Source organism: Kogia breviceps, chromosome 1 (assembly GCF_026419965.1).
Source record: "Kogia breviceps isolate mKogBre1 chromosome 1, mKogBre1 haplotype 1, whole genome shotgun sequence".
Taxonomy (NCBI): Eukaryota; Metazoa; Chordata; class Mammalia; order Artiodactyla; family Physeteridae; genus Kogia; species Kogia breviceps.
This window is the reverse complement of record NC_081310.1, coordinates 188,330,792-188,344,559: the sequence shown is the minus strand read 5'-3', so window position 1 is coordinate 188,344,559 and position 13,768 is coordinate 188,330,792. Positions and strand designations below refer to the sequence as shown.

Here is a 13,768-nt window from a genome sequence, read left to right as displayed (position 1 = left end):
CCGTCCTGACCTCAGCAGTCTCGGCCCCTGCCCCTCCCTCCCCGCTCTGCATCCCGCCACGGGCCCACTCGCCCACCCTGAACCTGGCCATGGAGCCCCGATGATGGTGATCACCCCTTCTAATTGCAGCCTCGCTCCCAAAGCCACGTTCGGTTATCACAGAGGGTGCAGATCTCACAGCTCAGCCTCCTCTGTCCCAGGCCCTCGGGGCCAGCTCAGGAACGGAGGGAATTAATTACATTTTTCCCATCCCCTTCTTTTAAAGTAGGGGAGCGCCGGCGCGTCCCGGGGGGAGGGGGCGGTGAGCAGAGGATGTGGAAGGGGGGCTGCTGCTTGGTTCTCGCGGCCCCCAACCCCCCAAACCTAGAAGCCTCTCCCCGGCGGCGGCAGAAGGTGGCTGGGTGAGGCCGGCCCCTTATTGATTTAGTCTGGTGGAGGCTGGGACTGATTTAGAGCAGAGGGAGAGGAAGGGGCTTGGGGGGGGCGCATGGCGGGTAGAGGGGGAGAGGAAGGGATGGCTGTCACTCAGCCTGACAGACAGCCCAGAGATTTGCCTTCAGATAAAACCTTACAGATGTGGAGGTCGGTATTGATTTTGAGTTAGTAACGGTAACGTACCAAGAAGTAATACATTAGTGAAAGCAAGGTCACCGGGGAAAAAAGTAAAACCCACCGGGGGAGAGGCCTTAGCATACTTGAGGGGGTGGATTACCGCATCAGACCAGGACTTCCTCAAGTTCAAAAGTTTGCAGGCCCCAGACCTCAGCCGGGCCCCTAACTCTGGGCAAATGCTTCCTGCTTCCTCGGGCAAAGAGGGACTCCCGGGGGCCCATGGGCCAGCCACAGGCCGGCGAGGGCCACATAGGCCTGCGGGGCTCTGTGCGTCGGGGCTGCTGAGGGCCTCTCTCTCTCGTGCTCTCCAACACAGCTTGCTGGGGGGAAGGAACACGGCTAGGGGTCAGGGAGACCCAGCTTCAAATCCTAGATCTGCCACTTACTGGCGGTGTGATCTCAGGCACTCCTTTTCACATTCCTGTGCTTTGATTTCCCCATCTGCAGAATACGGGTAATAGCCCATTTGCTGGAGAAGTCATTCAGTGCTCCCCTCTCCCACCTCTCTTTAGATGGGTCCAAGCCCATCGGCTTGGAAGTGGTCATGCCTTGAGACAGGGGTTGGATGCAAGGGAAGCCCTCATCCCCCAGGCCTCCAGGCACTCGGGAAGAGAGCAGGCAGATGCTGCACGTCCCCCATTCACACCTATCCCAGATGTGGATTTGATTTGCTGTTCCAGGGCAAATCCCATTGAACAAATCCCATCACAGGGAGAGCTCCCTGGGTCTGAGCTGATTCTGAGCTGTCTGTTAATGACCCAGGGTCCAAGCCCCGCAAGCCAGTGGGCACCACATGGGCTCCTTCTGACAAAGCATTCCAGGAAGTCTTGCAGCTCCGAGGATCTTCACTCTTATCGTTGACCTCCTTGCTATGTCTCAAACCTGCTAGGCAAGTTCCAACCTCAGGGCCTTTGCACTTGCTGACTCTTCTGCCTGGAAAACTCTCTGCTCTGTCTTCCCTTGGCTGGTTCTTTTTGGTCTTGCTGAATCTCACCTCTCTGGGGAGGTCTTGCCTGACTACTCCACATCCTCTATTTTTCTTCCATAGTGTTTATCAGTATCATAAATGAGAGTTTTTGTTCATTTATTTGTTGTCAGCCTCCTTCACTCGACTGGCAGCTCCAGGAGGTCATGGAGCTGCTACTGTTTATTACTGTATCTCAGTGCCTGCCTTAGTGTCTGGCACATATTAGGTGCTCAGTAAATATTTGCTAAGTGACTATGCATGAATTCAACAGGATTTTCTGAGCTTATAGTATGTAGCAGGTACAATGTAGGCACTGAGGCTGCAATGACGGATGAAACACAGTTCCGTCCTGCCCTCAAAGAGTTTACAGTCCAGCCCTATCTCTAGCCTGGCACATAGTAGCAGTCTGTGAAACGTTTGATCAACGAATAAGTGAATGAATGAAGGATGTCTTCAGGAAACACTGTATGGTTTGGGATAGCTGGGCCATAAAGTGCAAGGTAGGAATGGGTGGGAGGAGTTGGGACAGGCAGGTAGAGGTCCAGTCACAAGGAGCCTTTGCCCTGTTTATCTGGGAGGTCTGAGGAGCCACGGATAATTCAAGCCATGTCGTCAGATTTGGTGGCAGTTGGCTATAGGGCTCTGCCTTGCAGGATGAGTACTGGGTCTATGCACAGCTCCCAGCCCATCCCCCAAAGCACCCGTCTCCTCTCCCTAACCACTCCTGCTTTGTCCCCTCCATCCCATCCTTTCTGGGGGTGGCATCTGGGTGCTGGGCAGGAGATAAGGATTAAACTGGGGTCTCACCAGAGCTGACAAACCCTCACAAGAGTCTCCCAGCCCCACAATTGTCGTTTCGAAGGAAGAGAAATGGGGGCCTCTGTGTTTTCCCTGGGCCTCTAAGTTTATTCCTGGGGCCCAGGCCTCCTTGAAGGGAAGAGCAGGGTTAGTGTTTATATGGGGTAGGGAATGAAGTGATGGTGATTTTCTTAATTTAGATGGAAGGTGAGGTCTAGATTGGGAAACTGACAGGCAACCTGGAAGAGAATCGGGTCTCCGAACCCCAGGGCAGGGTGCGATTCCTGAGTACCGCGCCCACCCCCCCGGCCAGGCCCACCAAACACACATACCAGCAAATTCCTCAGACCCAGGACCCCATCTCAACAGTCAGAGAGCAACAAACCCAGCTCAGCGGTGTCAGACGTCCTCACACACCACCCCCTTCACCGGGTCCCTCTCACCAGCACCCCAGCACCCCTGGGTGGACCCTGCCATGAAAGAGGCCTCGGAAGTATGTTCAACAAAGAGTGAGTTTGGGAGAACTCAGCTCCCTAAAAACACCCAGACTAGTCCAGGGGTCTCCTTCTCTCAGACCCATCCCCGTGTGTCTTTGTCATCTCACTGGATTGACACCCCATGAAGTCCCACCTAAACCCCACCAGCTGCGGTGGAGACAAAGTCTGGCCCCAGCGGGCCTGGTGCCCTGGACTTTGGCTCTGGGAGAGGGTGGAGAAAGAAAGGACAGAAGAGGGGTGAGCCCCAGGGCTGAGGGGAGCATTCTGGGTACATTGTGGGAAGAGTCAGGGGGAAGCTGTGCTCATGGCATTCCGGAGGAACCAGGCCCCCCAGGGGTGAGGGACCCTCCTGCACACCCCCACCAGCAGCTGCCACGGAACAGACATCTGGAGTGAGAACCCCTACCATGGTTAAAACCCATCTTGGAGAGTCAGACTTGCCATTATCAGGGGAGTGGGGTCAGGCCTGGACTGCTCCCTGGCAGAACGGCTGTGAGATCTGGGGAAGCCGCAGCCCTTCGCTGGCCTCAGTTTCTCCATCCGAGAAATGGGCCTCGTGGCTCCACCCCACACCTCCCTGCAGGGCTCTGCACCGGGAGAGTCACACGAGTTTGTTGCTAAGAGGAGGGAAAGGTAAGGAGAAGGGGAAGAGGAGGATTAGAGGATCTGGGGCTGCTGATACCTGAGCACGTCCCACACACAGAGCCCGTCTCAACCACCCAGTCACACTCTAAGGATGGGGACGGTCACAGGGGTTACAGGTCACCCCTGGCAGCTGCACAGCCAGTAAGTGGAGGAGCTCAGTGTCTGCCCCTGGCCTGAGGATTCCACACCATGTCCTCCACCCCGCCCATGCCTCATGCCTGTGGCAGAGATGGGTCAAAAATGGGAAGGTGAAAATTTTCACAAGGTGTCTAGTTGGCAAAAAGATCATTGCTCCAATGCCCGAAGCCTGCTTTCTCCCCAGGGGGCTGGGTGGGGACATCAGAGAGCACACACCGTGTGCCCAGCATGGATTGCAGCATGGCCCTTCGGCTCCGTGCTGAGCAGATTATCAGCAAGACTGACCACCCGGCCCTAGGTCCTCCCTCCCCATAAAGGGTGGCATTACCAGGAGGTCATCAGGATCCCGGGCCCTGCTAGTCAGGTCCACGAGGGCTGCCTCTCTCTCCGCCGCCCCCTCATCTCTCCTGGATTGACCAGGACACCCCACCTGCACCTCACCCCGCCTGCACCTGCTGCCTGCGCCGCCTTTCCCACTCTCCCTCCAGTAACTGGGCCACCAGGATGCCTGCGTGCCCTCTGGGCTCCCACAGCCTCCTCGGCTGCCTCTACCATGCTCCTCATCACCCCATATCCTGATGATCTGTTGCTAGTTGCCACCCCACTAGACCCAGAGACTCCTCCGGTCAAGGTCAGGGACCATGGCTCTTCATCCTCTGAAGTCCCAGGGCCCGGCCTGAGGCCTAGAGCCATAGTCATCATAATGCACGTTTGTTGAATGAATAAGTGAACACGCCAATGAACCAACACCAGGTTTTTAAGCTGAGTTTCTAGAGACAAGCCGCACCCTGTCAGCTGGGATTGCCAGCCCTGATGGTGAGTTCCTGTTTGCTAAACCAGGCCAAGCAGGAAGGGCGTGATGGTCACAGACATCCGGGAGCTGCCAGAATCAATGCTATTTGAAAGCATTGGCCATGCAGGGGCAACAGCTCAAAGTCAAGAGCATAGTAGGCCTAGCACAGGATGGGGGAGTAAAGCTGGACAGATCCAGAGTCTTTAACCTTTGTGTTGGAAGATGGGGGCAACCCAGTCTGATGGGAGAGACATCGTTAGCTGGTTCATTCATTCAGTTATTCATTCAGTCATTCATTTATGCATGTATGCATTCAGCAGACAGAAATAAGGTGCCCCTCAGAGCCAGGCCCAGGAATAGAGAGGGGAGCTATGCCTGCCCTGTCCCCAAAAGCTCTCAGTGGAGGGAGGCTCCGTGGGCCAGGACTTGACCGGAGGAACCTCTAACCGTCTTACCCACAAAGGCAAGCCAGCCAGGTAAATGGCGGATGTCGAGGCTGCAGGGACCTCACACTCGCGCCCGCCAGGTCCTTCCTCTGAGCCCCCCCGTGGCTGCCGTGGCGCCGGCCCTGACGGTGTCTCCCCGCAGGTGATGAGCATCCTGAGCAACCCCAGCGCGGTGCCGCCGCAGCCCCAGGCCGACTTCTCCATCTCTCCGCTGCACGGCGGCCTGGACTCCGCCGCCTCCATCTCGGCCAGCTGCAGCCAGCGGGCTGACTCCATCAAGCCGGGAGACAGCCTGCCCACCTCCCAGTCCTACTGCCCGCCCACCTACAGCACCACCGGCTACAGCGTGGACCCCGTGGCTGGCTACCAGTACGGCCAGTATGGCCAGAGTGAGTGCCTGGCGCCCTGGGCGTCCCCCTCCCTCTCCCTGCCCTGCCTGCCTCCAAGGACCTCCCGCTTATTTGTAGAGAACAGCAAGGTGGTGCTGGGGTGCTGGTGCCCGTTTCATAGGTGAGGAAGTTGAGCTCCAAGAAGGCGGAACGGCTGTCCTAAGATGATGCTGAGACACTACTACTGTCTTAGAGCCGCGCTGCCCCATAGGAACCTAATACGAGCCCCCAATGTCATTAAAATTCCCTAGTAGCCACGTCTTACAAGTGGAATGATTTCTACTAACATTTTTTACGTAACCCAGTATATCCAAGAGGTCATCATTTCGATGCGTAATCCGTACAAAATTAGTAATAAGGGTTTTTTTTACATTCTTTTTTTTCATACACTGTCTTTGAGATCCAGCCTATTTTCATTCAGATGCTGTTTTCACTGGAAATACTTGATCTGCATTTAAGTTGCATCAAATTTACAACTGAGGAAGTAGATTTACACACCCAAGTTGTTCCAGATATACTGAAAAGTTTCCCAACCACTAAATTAAAGCAAATTTCAGTTTTTAAATTTAAGTTGGATTAAATGAAATCAAAAGGTAACATTCAGTTCCCCGGTTGCCCCAGGCACATTCCCAGTGCTCCGAGAGAGCCAGGTGTGCAGGTGGCGGCCGTGTCAGACGACGCCACCCGTGTGAGAGATCCTGCCCCTTTCTCCCCGCCCCTCCCCCGCTATAGGGCAAAGCAGTGTCGTGAGTTCTCTCCCCTGCCCCCATCCTCAGCCTTGGTTTCCCCAAACCGTGAGCTGGTCTCAGGTACCCATCCCAGCTGCCACACCCTTGGCACCTGGCCTGGGGGCAGAGACGGCAGACGCTCAGACCAAAGGCTGCAAAAGGTAGGCTGCGTCACAGCCTCCAGCTGGACAGGGATGGACGGACGGACGGATGGGGCAGCAGCAGGGCCGGTCAAGACAGCCCGGGGAGCCGAGATCACAGGCTGCTCCTCCTGCCCCGCCCCCCAGCAAAGGCATCACCTGCTGGTGTCAAACCAATCAGAAGGGCATGTGACAAGAGGGTGTGACCTTCCAGCCCCAGGGCTTCTCTGGGCTTCTCTGCCCTCACGGTAGCCCTGACCCGCCCCGCTGACCTCCGCTTCCTAAGCCCACACCCACCCGCCCCTCCTCACGCAGCCTTGGCCTCCATGGCTAAATGAGGGCCAGCTGTGCCGGCCTCCGCCTCCCAGCCCCTTCCCTGTATATGTGCGTGTTCACATACGTGTATCTGGGCGAGTGCGAATACATGCATCATGGATACCTTACAGCGTGTGTGGGGGGTGGGGTGGGGAGGTGTTTCGGCACGCACGTGTAAGCGCACACATCTTGCGTATAGGTGAGTACGTTTACATGTATATATGTGACTGTGTGAGTGGCACATGTGGGTGTATGTGTATATGACACACGTGTGAGTGTAAATGAGCATATCACGTGCCACGTGGTTGCATGTGGGTTTGTATGTGAACACTCCTGCACACATTTGGTCATGTGAGTATATGTGGCTACAACACATATGTATGTGTGTTGGAGTGTGTACATGTGGCTCAGCGTCTATGTAGGTGCCTGTGTTTGACCTATGTCGCTATGTGGAATGTATAACAAATATGTGTGCATGTGTGTAGGGGTGTGTGTAAGTGTACAAATATGTGGGGCAGTATGTACATGTGTGTTCAGCAGGTACATACGCTGGCGTGTGTAAGCGTGTGTATTGGGGAGCATGTGCAGAGTATTCATACGGGTGTGGGTCTGCTTGAGCGTGTGCAGAGGTGTGGCTGTGTGTACTGGTGTCCAGTTGTGCATCTGGGTGTGAACCCATGATTCTGTCTGTGTGTATAACTGTGTCTGTGTGAATGTGTGTGCATGGGGTCACAGAACACACATGTGCTTGTATATCTGAGAGCGGGGTGCCTACATGTGCACGGGAGTGTTTCCAGAGGGGCCAGGGTGACCCCCTGCCCCAGCCCGTGTTCCCGGGCACGGAGCGGGACACACATGCTCTTGATAAAGAGTTTAGAGCAGCTCCAGTGGCGGCGGCGGCGGCAGCCCTGGCCTGGGGCAGGCGTTAGTCACACCCGGAGCCCTGTGCCCCACTCCAGGGGCGCCTGCCCAACTCGGAAATAAAATTAACCCCAAAGTCAGCACGGGGGCCGCGAAGGAGGGGGGATCAAAAGGAAAAGGGCCCAGGAGGCGAGAAAGGAGTTCTGTTCCCCTTTGCTGGGGAAAAGCTGGCCAGTGATTTCCTCCCCTGTCCCCTCTCACCCTCCCACTCACTCCCCCATCCCCCCTCCGGCCCCCCTCCTCCCACTCACTCCCCCTCTAGCTCCACCCTTGCTCCCCTGGCTCCTCCAGGCTCGCTCAGAGCGCCTCCTGGGACACCTTCTCCTGCCCTCCCAACTCAGACCCCATGCCCCTCCACCCACCCCACAGAGGCTCCAGGGGCAGGCTGGGAGGGGTCTGAGGGAGAGTCTTCCCCTCCACCACCACGGCATGGGCAAGTCACCTGCCTCTCTGAGCCTCAGTTTTGCCATCTGTGAAATGGGGGCCCAGGGCTTAGACCCCATCGTCTTGATGTTTCCCCCCTGGTACCATCCCCCTCACCTCTGACATCCTGGGACAGCCCAGGGACACACGGTGTTCCCACAGACCACTGCCCCATGTTCACGGGTGGCCGAACCCACCAATGACTGGGCTCCCACAGCCCACGTGCGAGAGCCTCATGTTCCAAGCCGTGCTGTGTATGCCCAGGGCCACCTGTCATCTTCTCACATCTGTCCCATGCATGAGGCTAGCCCACTGGGCGAAATGCATGTTCCTCATTTCGTGTAATCCTCAAATAGCCCAGGTTATTTGCCCTCAGGTTACAGATGCAAAAGCTATGGCTCAGAGCGACTAGGAACTTTCCCCAAGGCCACACAGAAAGTGAACGATGGACTCCAGGTCATCGAACTTCAAACCTAGTTCTCTTTGGGCCAAACCACAAACCTGTATAAGATCCTGAGTAATAATGCACACCTTGACCCACCTGGCTGTGGATTCATGTGCACAACTTCCCATGCACCTATGCATGGACAGAGATTTATTCCTCTGTGGGTATTCACTAATGTATGTCTATACATAGCTTCAAGGTAGAACTGTACAAGATGTACGTGTATAAAGAAAGGAGAAATGATGGTTTCTTGAGCACCTACTATGGGTCTGGCATTCCATCCTGACGGCCACCCTGTGCAGGGTGTAGGATTATGCCCATTGGGCAGATGAGGAAATGGGATCCCAGAGAGATGGGCTGCTGAGATCACCCGGTGGTATGTATCGACGTGCACACGGCCACACCTTTAGCCGCGGAAAGCCTCACTTTCGGGTGTGCCTGGAGTCACGTGGGCCAAGCTCTTAAGCAGCGGAGTCCACCTCCTCTTCCCGGGCCTCTCATCTTCCCAGGGACACCTTCACACCTTCCTTTCCTGCTCCCTGCCATCGTCCATCCATCCGTCTCTCCCCGTCCCTAAAGGGGGTGGGGGCAGGGGGGCAGAGACGGGGCACATGGCAGATTAATACAGCCCTGGTGTTCCCAGAGGCCAGGGCTGATAGAACGCAGAAGTGTGAAAAGAATTTTAATAGATCTGACAAGTCTAATAAGAATTTGTGTCTAGAAGGGTCCTCCTCTGGGGCCGCGGGCTGACGAGACGCTGACGGCTGAGATTTGTTTACTGGTTGTGGCATCGCTGCCACCTCTCCTGCCAACTCCCGATTAATCTAATTTGAGCCATTTAGAGCCCAGGCTCAGGCGCAAGGCAAAGGAGGGGAGAAGCGGAGAGACAGAAGGACAGGAAGGGCCACTGACAGAGGCCATAATGAGAAATGTCACAGCCCTGCCCCTCGCCGGACCCCGGCTTGACCCCACGGAGAGGCAGACTCTGCGCGATGGCGGGTGCCCTTGAAGGAGGCTGGGTCGTAGGTAAATTTTGGCTTGGTGTTTCCTTGCTCATCTTGACAACGAGCACCTACTGTGCGCAGGGCCGTGGCTGGTGACAGGGAGAGGCTAAAGAGGAAGAGACAGAGAGGCCAGAGGCACAAGCAGGACAAATTCAGGCTCCTCCAGCTCACGTGCCGTGCGCGTGCCTCTGGGCCAGCCATCTTTCTGAGCCTTGGTTTCCATGTTTGTAAAATTGGGAACGACCGTATCTAAAGCGTGGGACTGTTGAAAGAATCAGATGAGATTCTGTCCGCCTAGTACCTAGTGGTTCCCATCCATCATTGTTATTCAAAGCCAGACCTTTCTGCTCCACCTGCACGAAGAGCTGTGCCCTTAGACAAGTCACTTAACATTTCCTGAAGTAGAAAATGGGGCCATTGCAGGCTTTGGGGTATAGAGTGTTCCATACCCTCTGAAGTCCTGTACACGAACAAGGGTGATGCTATAGGAGGCTGCTGGGAGGGGTCGGTTGTGGGGGGTGATTAGCAGCTGGCATCAGACTGCCTGCGTTTGAATTATGATTCCATAATTTAGGAGCCCTGGGATCTTTCAAGTTATGCAGTCTCTCAGGGCAGGGCCTCAGTTTTGTCATATGCAAAATGGGGATGATCCTCACAGAGTTGTTGTGAGAATTTTAAATGAGACGACGCACATAAAGTGCTTAAAACAGGACTGGCAGAGAGCCAGCTCTGGGGAAATGTTAGCTTCCCCTCCTCCCCTTCCTATTATCACCCTGACAGTGAGGCCTCCTCGTGGGCAGGACCTGGAGCCCAGACGAAACTGGCTCCAAGTAGCTGAGATGGTGTGGCCACAGCTGCCGGGTCCCCCTGAGGCCAGAGATGGGAGATTTTCCCACCCTCACCCAGAGTAAGGGCCAGATCCAAGGCAGGGCAAGGCAGGCCACCACCACTCTGTCCTACCTGCCGGGAGCCTGGAGGCTGGATGACCTCAGAGGCAGCACCCAGGGGGCCCGATTCAGGCCCTAGAGCCTGCGAAGCTGAGGGGCACAGGGTCCAGACACTCCAGAAAGACCCCAGGGCTCTTGCATATCCTTTAGGAATCTAGGGGGCCCTGCCCTGAGCCCTCTGTGCCTGGCATCTTAAAGACCATTATCTCATTTGATTCTCATAACAGCCCTTGAGGAGGCTGGAATTTGTTCTCCCCATTTTACAGACAAGGAAACAGGACTGGAGAGGCAAAGTGATTTGCCCAAAGCCACATGAGCAGGAGGTAACTGGGCCTCTGAATTGCCCCATTCATTGTTCCTTTCCTTCTTGCCACCATTAAAGGGCATGTCTGCTTACTAAGCCCCAATCCCAGGAGCCCACATCTATCCATCTCACTATGTGCCAGGCACAGTACTAGCTAACCACTTTATATACATTTTCTCATTTAATCCCAATGACCCTTCAGCCGAGGTGCTATTATTATCTTTCAAGGAAACTGAGGCTTGGAAAGGTGAGATGGTATGTCCCAAATCACACACTGAGAGTTGACAGGAGCAGAGTTTGCATCTAGGTCATTTGAGCCCCTAGGCAATACAGCCTCCCGGAGCTCCATTATTTTTTAGAATTTTTTTTTTTTTTTTGTCCATGCCGGGTGGCATGCGGGGTCTTAGTTCCCCAGCCAGGAAGTGAACCTGAGCCCCCTGCAGTGGAAGCGTGGAGTCTTAACCACTGGACCGCCAGGGAAGTCCCACTGGAGCTCAATTATTGCTACAGCCCATCTCACCTCCCCTGTTGCCCTGCAGCCATGCCCGTCACCTCCTGGCTCTACCCACCCATCCTAGGCAGGAGCCCCCAACTTTGGGGAGACATGTGGAGTGTCACAGGGCCCCTCAGTGGGCAAGTGACAGAGAGGGTGTCGGGCCAGGCCTCGTGATTCCTACTGTAGTCCCCCCTCCATCTTCCTCTCGCCTCTGGATCCGAGGGGTCCAGGGGGTTGGATTGACCACAGCCACAGATTCTGGTTTGGGAGGTGGCATCTCTGTGCCTTTCAAGAGGCCTTGGTCACATGCCAGTCAAGTCATTTGGTCAGGGATGATTTCTGCTGCAGCCCCAGGCAGGCACAATTAGGACAGTCAAGACAGAACACATGTAGACATACCTGCACACACACACACACACGCACTCACCCGGACACATGGACCTGGCTTAGGTAGAACTCACCTGTGCAGTTACCTGTACACGCACAGGTGTTCTCACTGTTTTTCTACACACGCAGGTGCACACCATTCACCCACATCGGGGCACACGTACGTGTGCAAGTATTGTTCGTGCCCATTGCTACATCCCAGAGATTCTTGTTTCCACGGTTCACCACACGCAAGTACACACCCTCAGACTCTCATCCCTGTCCTCTGGGTGACCAGAAATGACAAGGCTGAAGGTCTCAACTCCCTGCGTTACAGGCTCCTCGCTCCTCCTCCTGCGTGGACCCCTCAGCTCCCCAGCAAAATCTCCTTTGATTTTTGAGTACGAGGTCTTGCTTTGCCTCATCCATGAGCTGGGCTTAGGGTCCAACAGGCAGAAGGACCTTGCTCTCATGACTACCTGGATGCCAGGGGACTCCCTGGATGTCCCCCAGAGCAGGGATAGGTGGAGACCTGTTGGAAAGAGGAACTAATTCTGCACTAAACAATGTGATACCCTCTGTACTTCCCTACAGAATCCACGAAAGAGCTGGGTAAATAATGTGTTAAGCAAATATGTGCTGAATGATTGGAGAGGAAGTGAGAGAAAGAGCTTGATGAAGAAATGGATGGATGGATGGATGGATGGATGGATGTTGGGGCAGATTGAATAATAGGCAAAAAGAACCTCAATTTCTAGGAGTTTATCTGTTGTTTTTTTTTTTTTTTTTTCCAGCTGCTGTTGATTACCTGGCCAAAAACGTGAGCCTCTCCACACAGCGTCGCATGAAGCTCGGGGAGCACTCGGCTGTGCTGGGACTCCTGCCTGTGGAAACTGGCCAGGCCTACTAGGGCCCCTGGGGCGACTTGCCCCAGCCCAAGTCCCAGCCTAACTCTTACTGATCCCTGAGCCTCCCAGACTCAGTCCCTCCATCGCCCTGGGGTCCCAGGAGGCCAGGAAAGGAGCCCATTCCCTTCTCACGGCCAGTGCTCTGGAGACACACAGCCCATCCACCATTTGCCTGTGATTAGGGACCTGGAGTGACCCCCTTGGAGTCCACTCCCTCACTGTCCCCCCAGGAGGGTCTCTAGTCAGCCTGCAGTCTTCCCCCAGCCACATCCTGTCGTGGCCTCACCCTGAATAGAGTACCTTGAGCACCCAAAGGAGGTTGATGTCTGGGATGGCGTCCCGGAGCCCTTTGGACCCAACTCCAGTTGGTCCCCTGGCCAGAGGAGGAGGTGGAGCTCACAGGGCCGCTCTTGGCTGGGAGTGCTGGGACCCGGCCCTCCCGGGTGGGTCTCCAGCTCAGGGCCAGAACCGCAGTCATTCCTCCTCTGAACACTGGGACTTTAGCAGAAGGGGGGATCCTAGCCCTGGGGCATTCCCAGGGAATCACCCAGGAATTCTGAGGACTTCAGGACCCTCTCCACACACCTCTGCTGGGTGGAGGGGGGAATCTAGCCCAGGCAGGGGGACTGGGACCACCAGGAACGGGCTTAGCCAGGGGGCGGAGCCATGTGGGTGGGGCTTGTCGGCAGTGGGCCAGCCAGGGTACCAGGACCCAAGCCAGGCATCTGGAAGCAGCTTTGGGCTCTTAGACTGAAGCCCCAGTTTCAATTTTGCCCACCCCACTTAGGTCCTGGGGAGCCTACAGAACCTCCAGTTTTCTCATTCACTGAATCAGATGGCAGGGAGAGGGGATCAAGTCTTGAGGACACATAGGTGAAGAGGCAGGCTCAGAAGGGGTTTCTGTAACTGGGGCCCCTCTGCTTGTGGGCGGCAAACCTTTGTTGCCAAAGGCTTCGGCTCTACGCCTCCAAGTCCACAGCCCATGGAGCTTCGATTTCTCACAGAGCCTCCCTCAGAGACCAGAGCCTCCCTCAGAGACCCAGGCCTATCCCCTGCATGCCCTACCCTCTAGGAATGGGGCCTCCATCTGTCCGGGAGTCCCTTTAAGCTGCTGGGGGTGCAGACAGCTTCCCTTGGAGCTCTGGAGGAGGGTTCTTGGATCATCAGGGACTGCCTGCCCCACAGACGAGATCAGATTCTCCTTGGCATTTGGGAGGGGGGGCATGTCCCTCTCCCACCCAGAAGTGTGCATCTTTCAGTGTTGACACATTCTCAGCCAAGATGCCTCTGTCTTCTGATCCAGCACAGCTGGGTGCAGAGATGTGGTCAATCTTTGAGCCACCACCCCTGGGCAGAGGGGGACACCAAAGGTTCTGGAGAAGAGGGCAAAGTTGCCTTCCTTGGCCACTCCAGTTGCTCTCCCAAGCTCCCCTCTCTTTACAAGTTGAGACCTTTGGGGAATGGTTCCAGCCCCTGACTGCGGCCT

The 13,768-nt window shown here is 55.6% G+C and overlaps 1 protein-coding gene across 2 annotated transcripts in view; it reads left to right on the top strand.

Annotated features, from left to right (window-relative positions):
* PAX7 (paired box 7) overlaps positions 1–12,284 on the top strand; it is a 100,158-nt gene extending 87,874 nt beyond the window's left edge. For both annotated transcript variants that reach the window (XM_059054347.2, XM_059054336.2), the window contains exons 8-9: positions 5,039–5,285; positions 12,169–12,284. In XM_059054347.2, coding sequence (XP_058910330.1) covers positions 5,039–5,285; positions 12,169–12,284 — 363 coding nt within the window. The remainder of the gene's footprint in view (positions 1–5,038; positions 5,286–12,168) is intronic.
* Positions 12,285–13,768: the final 1,484 nt, after the last annotated feature.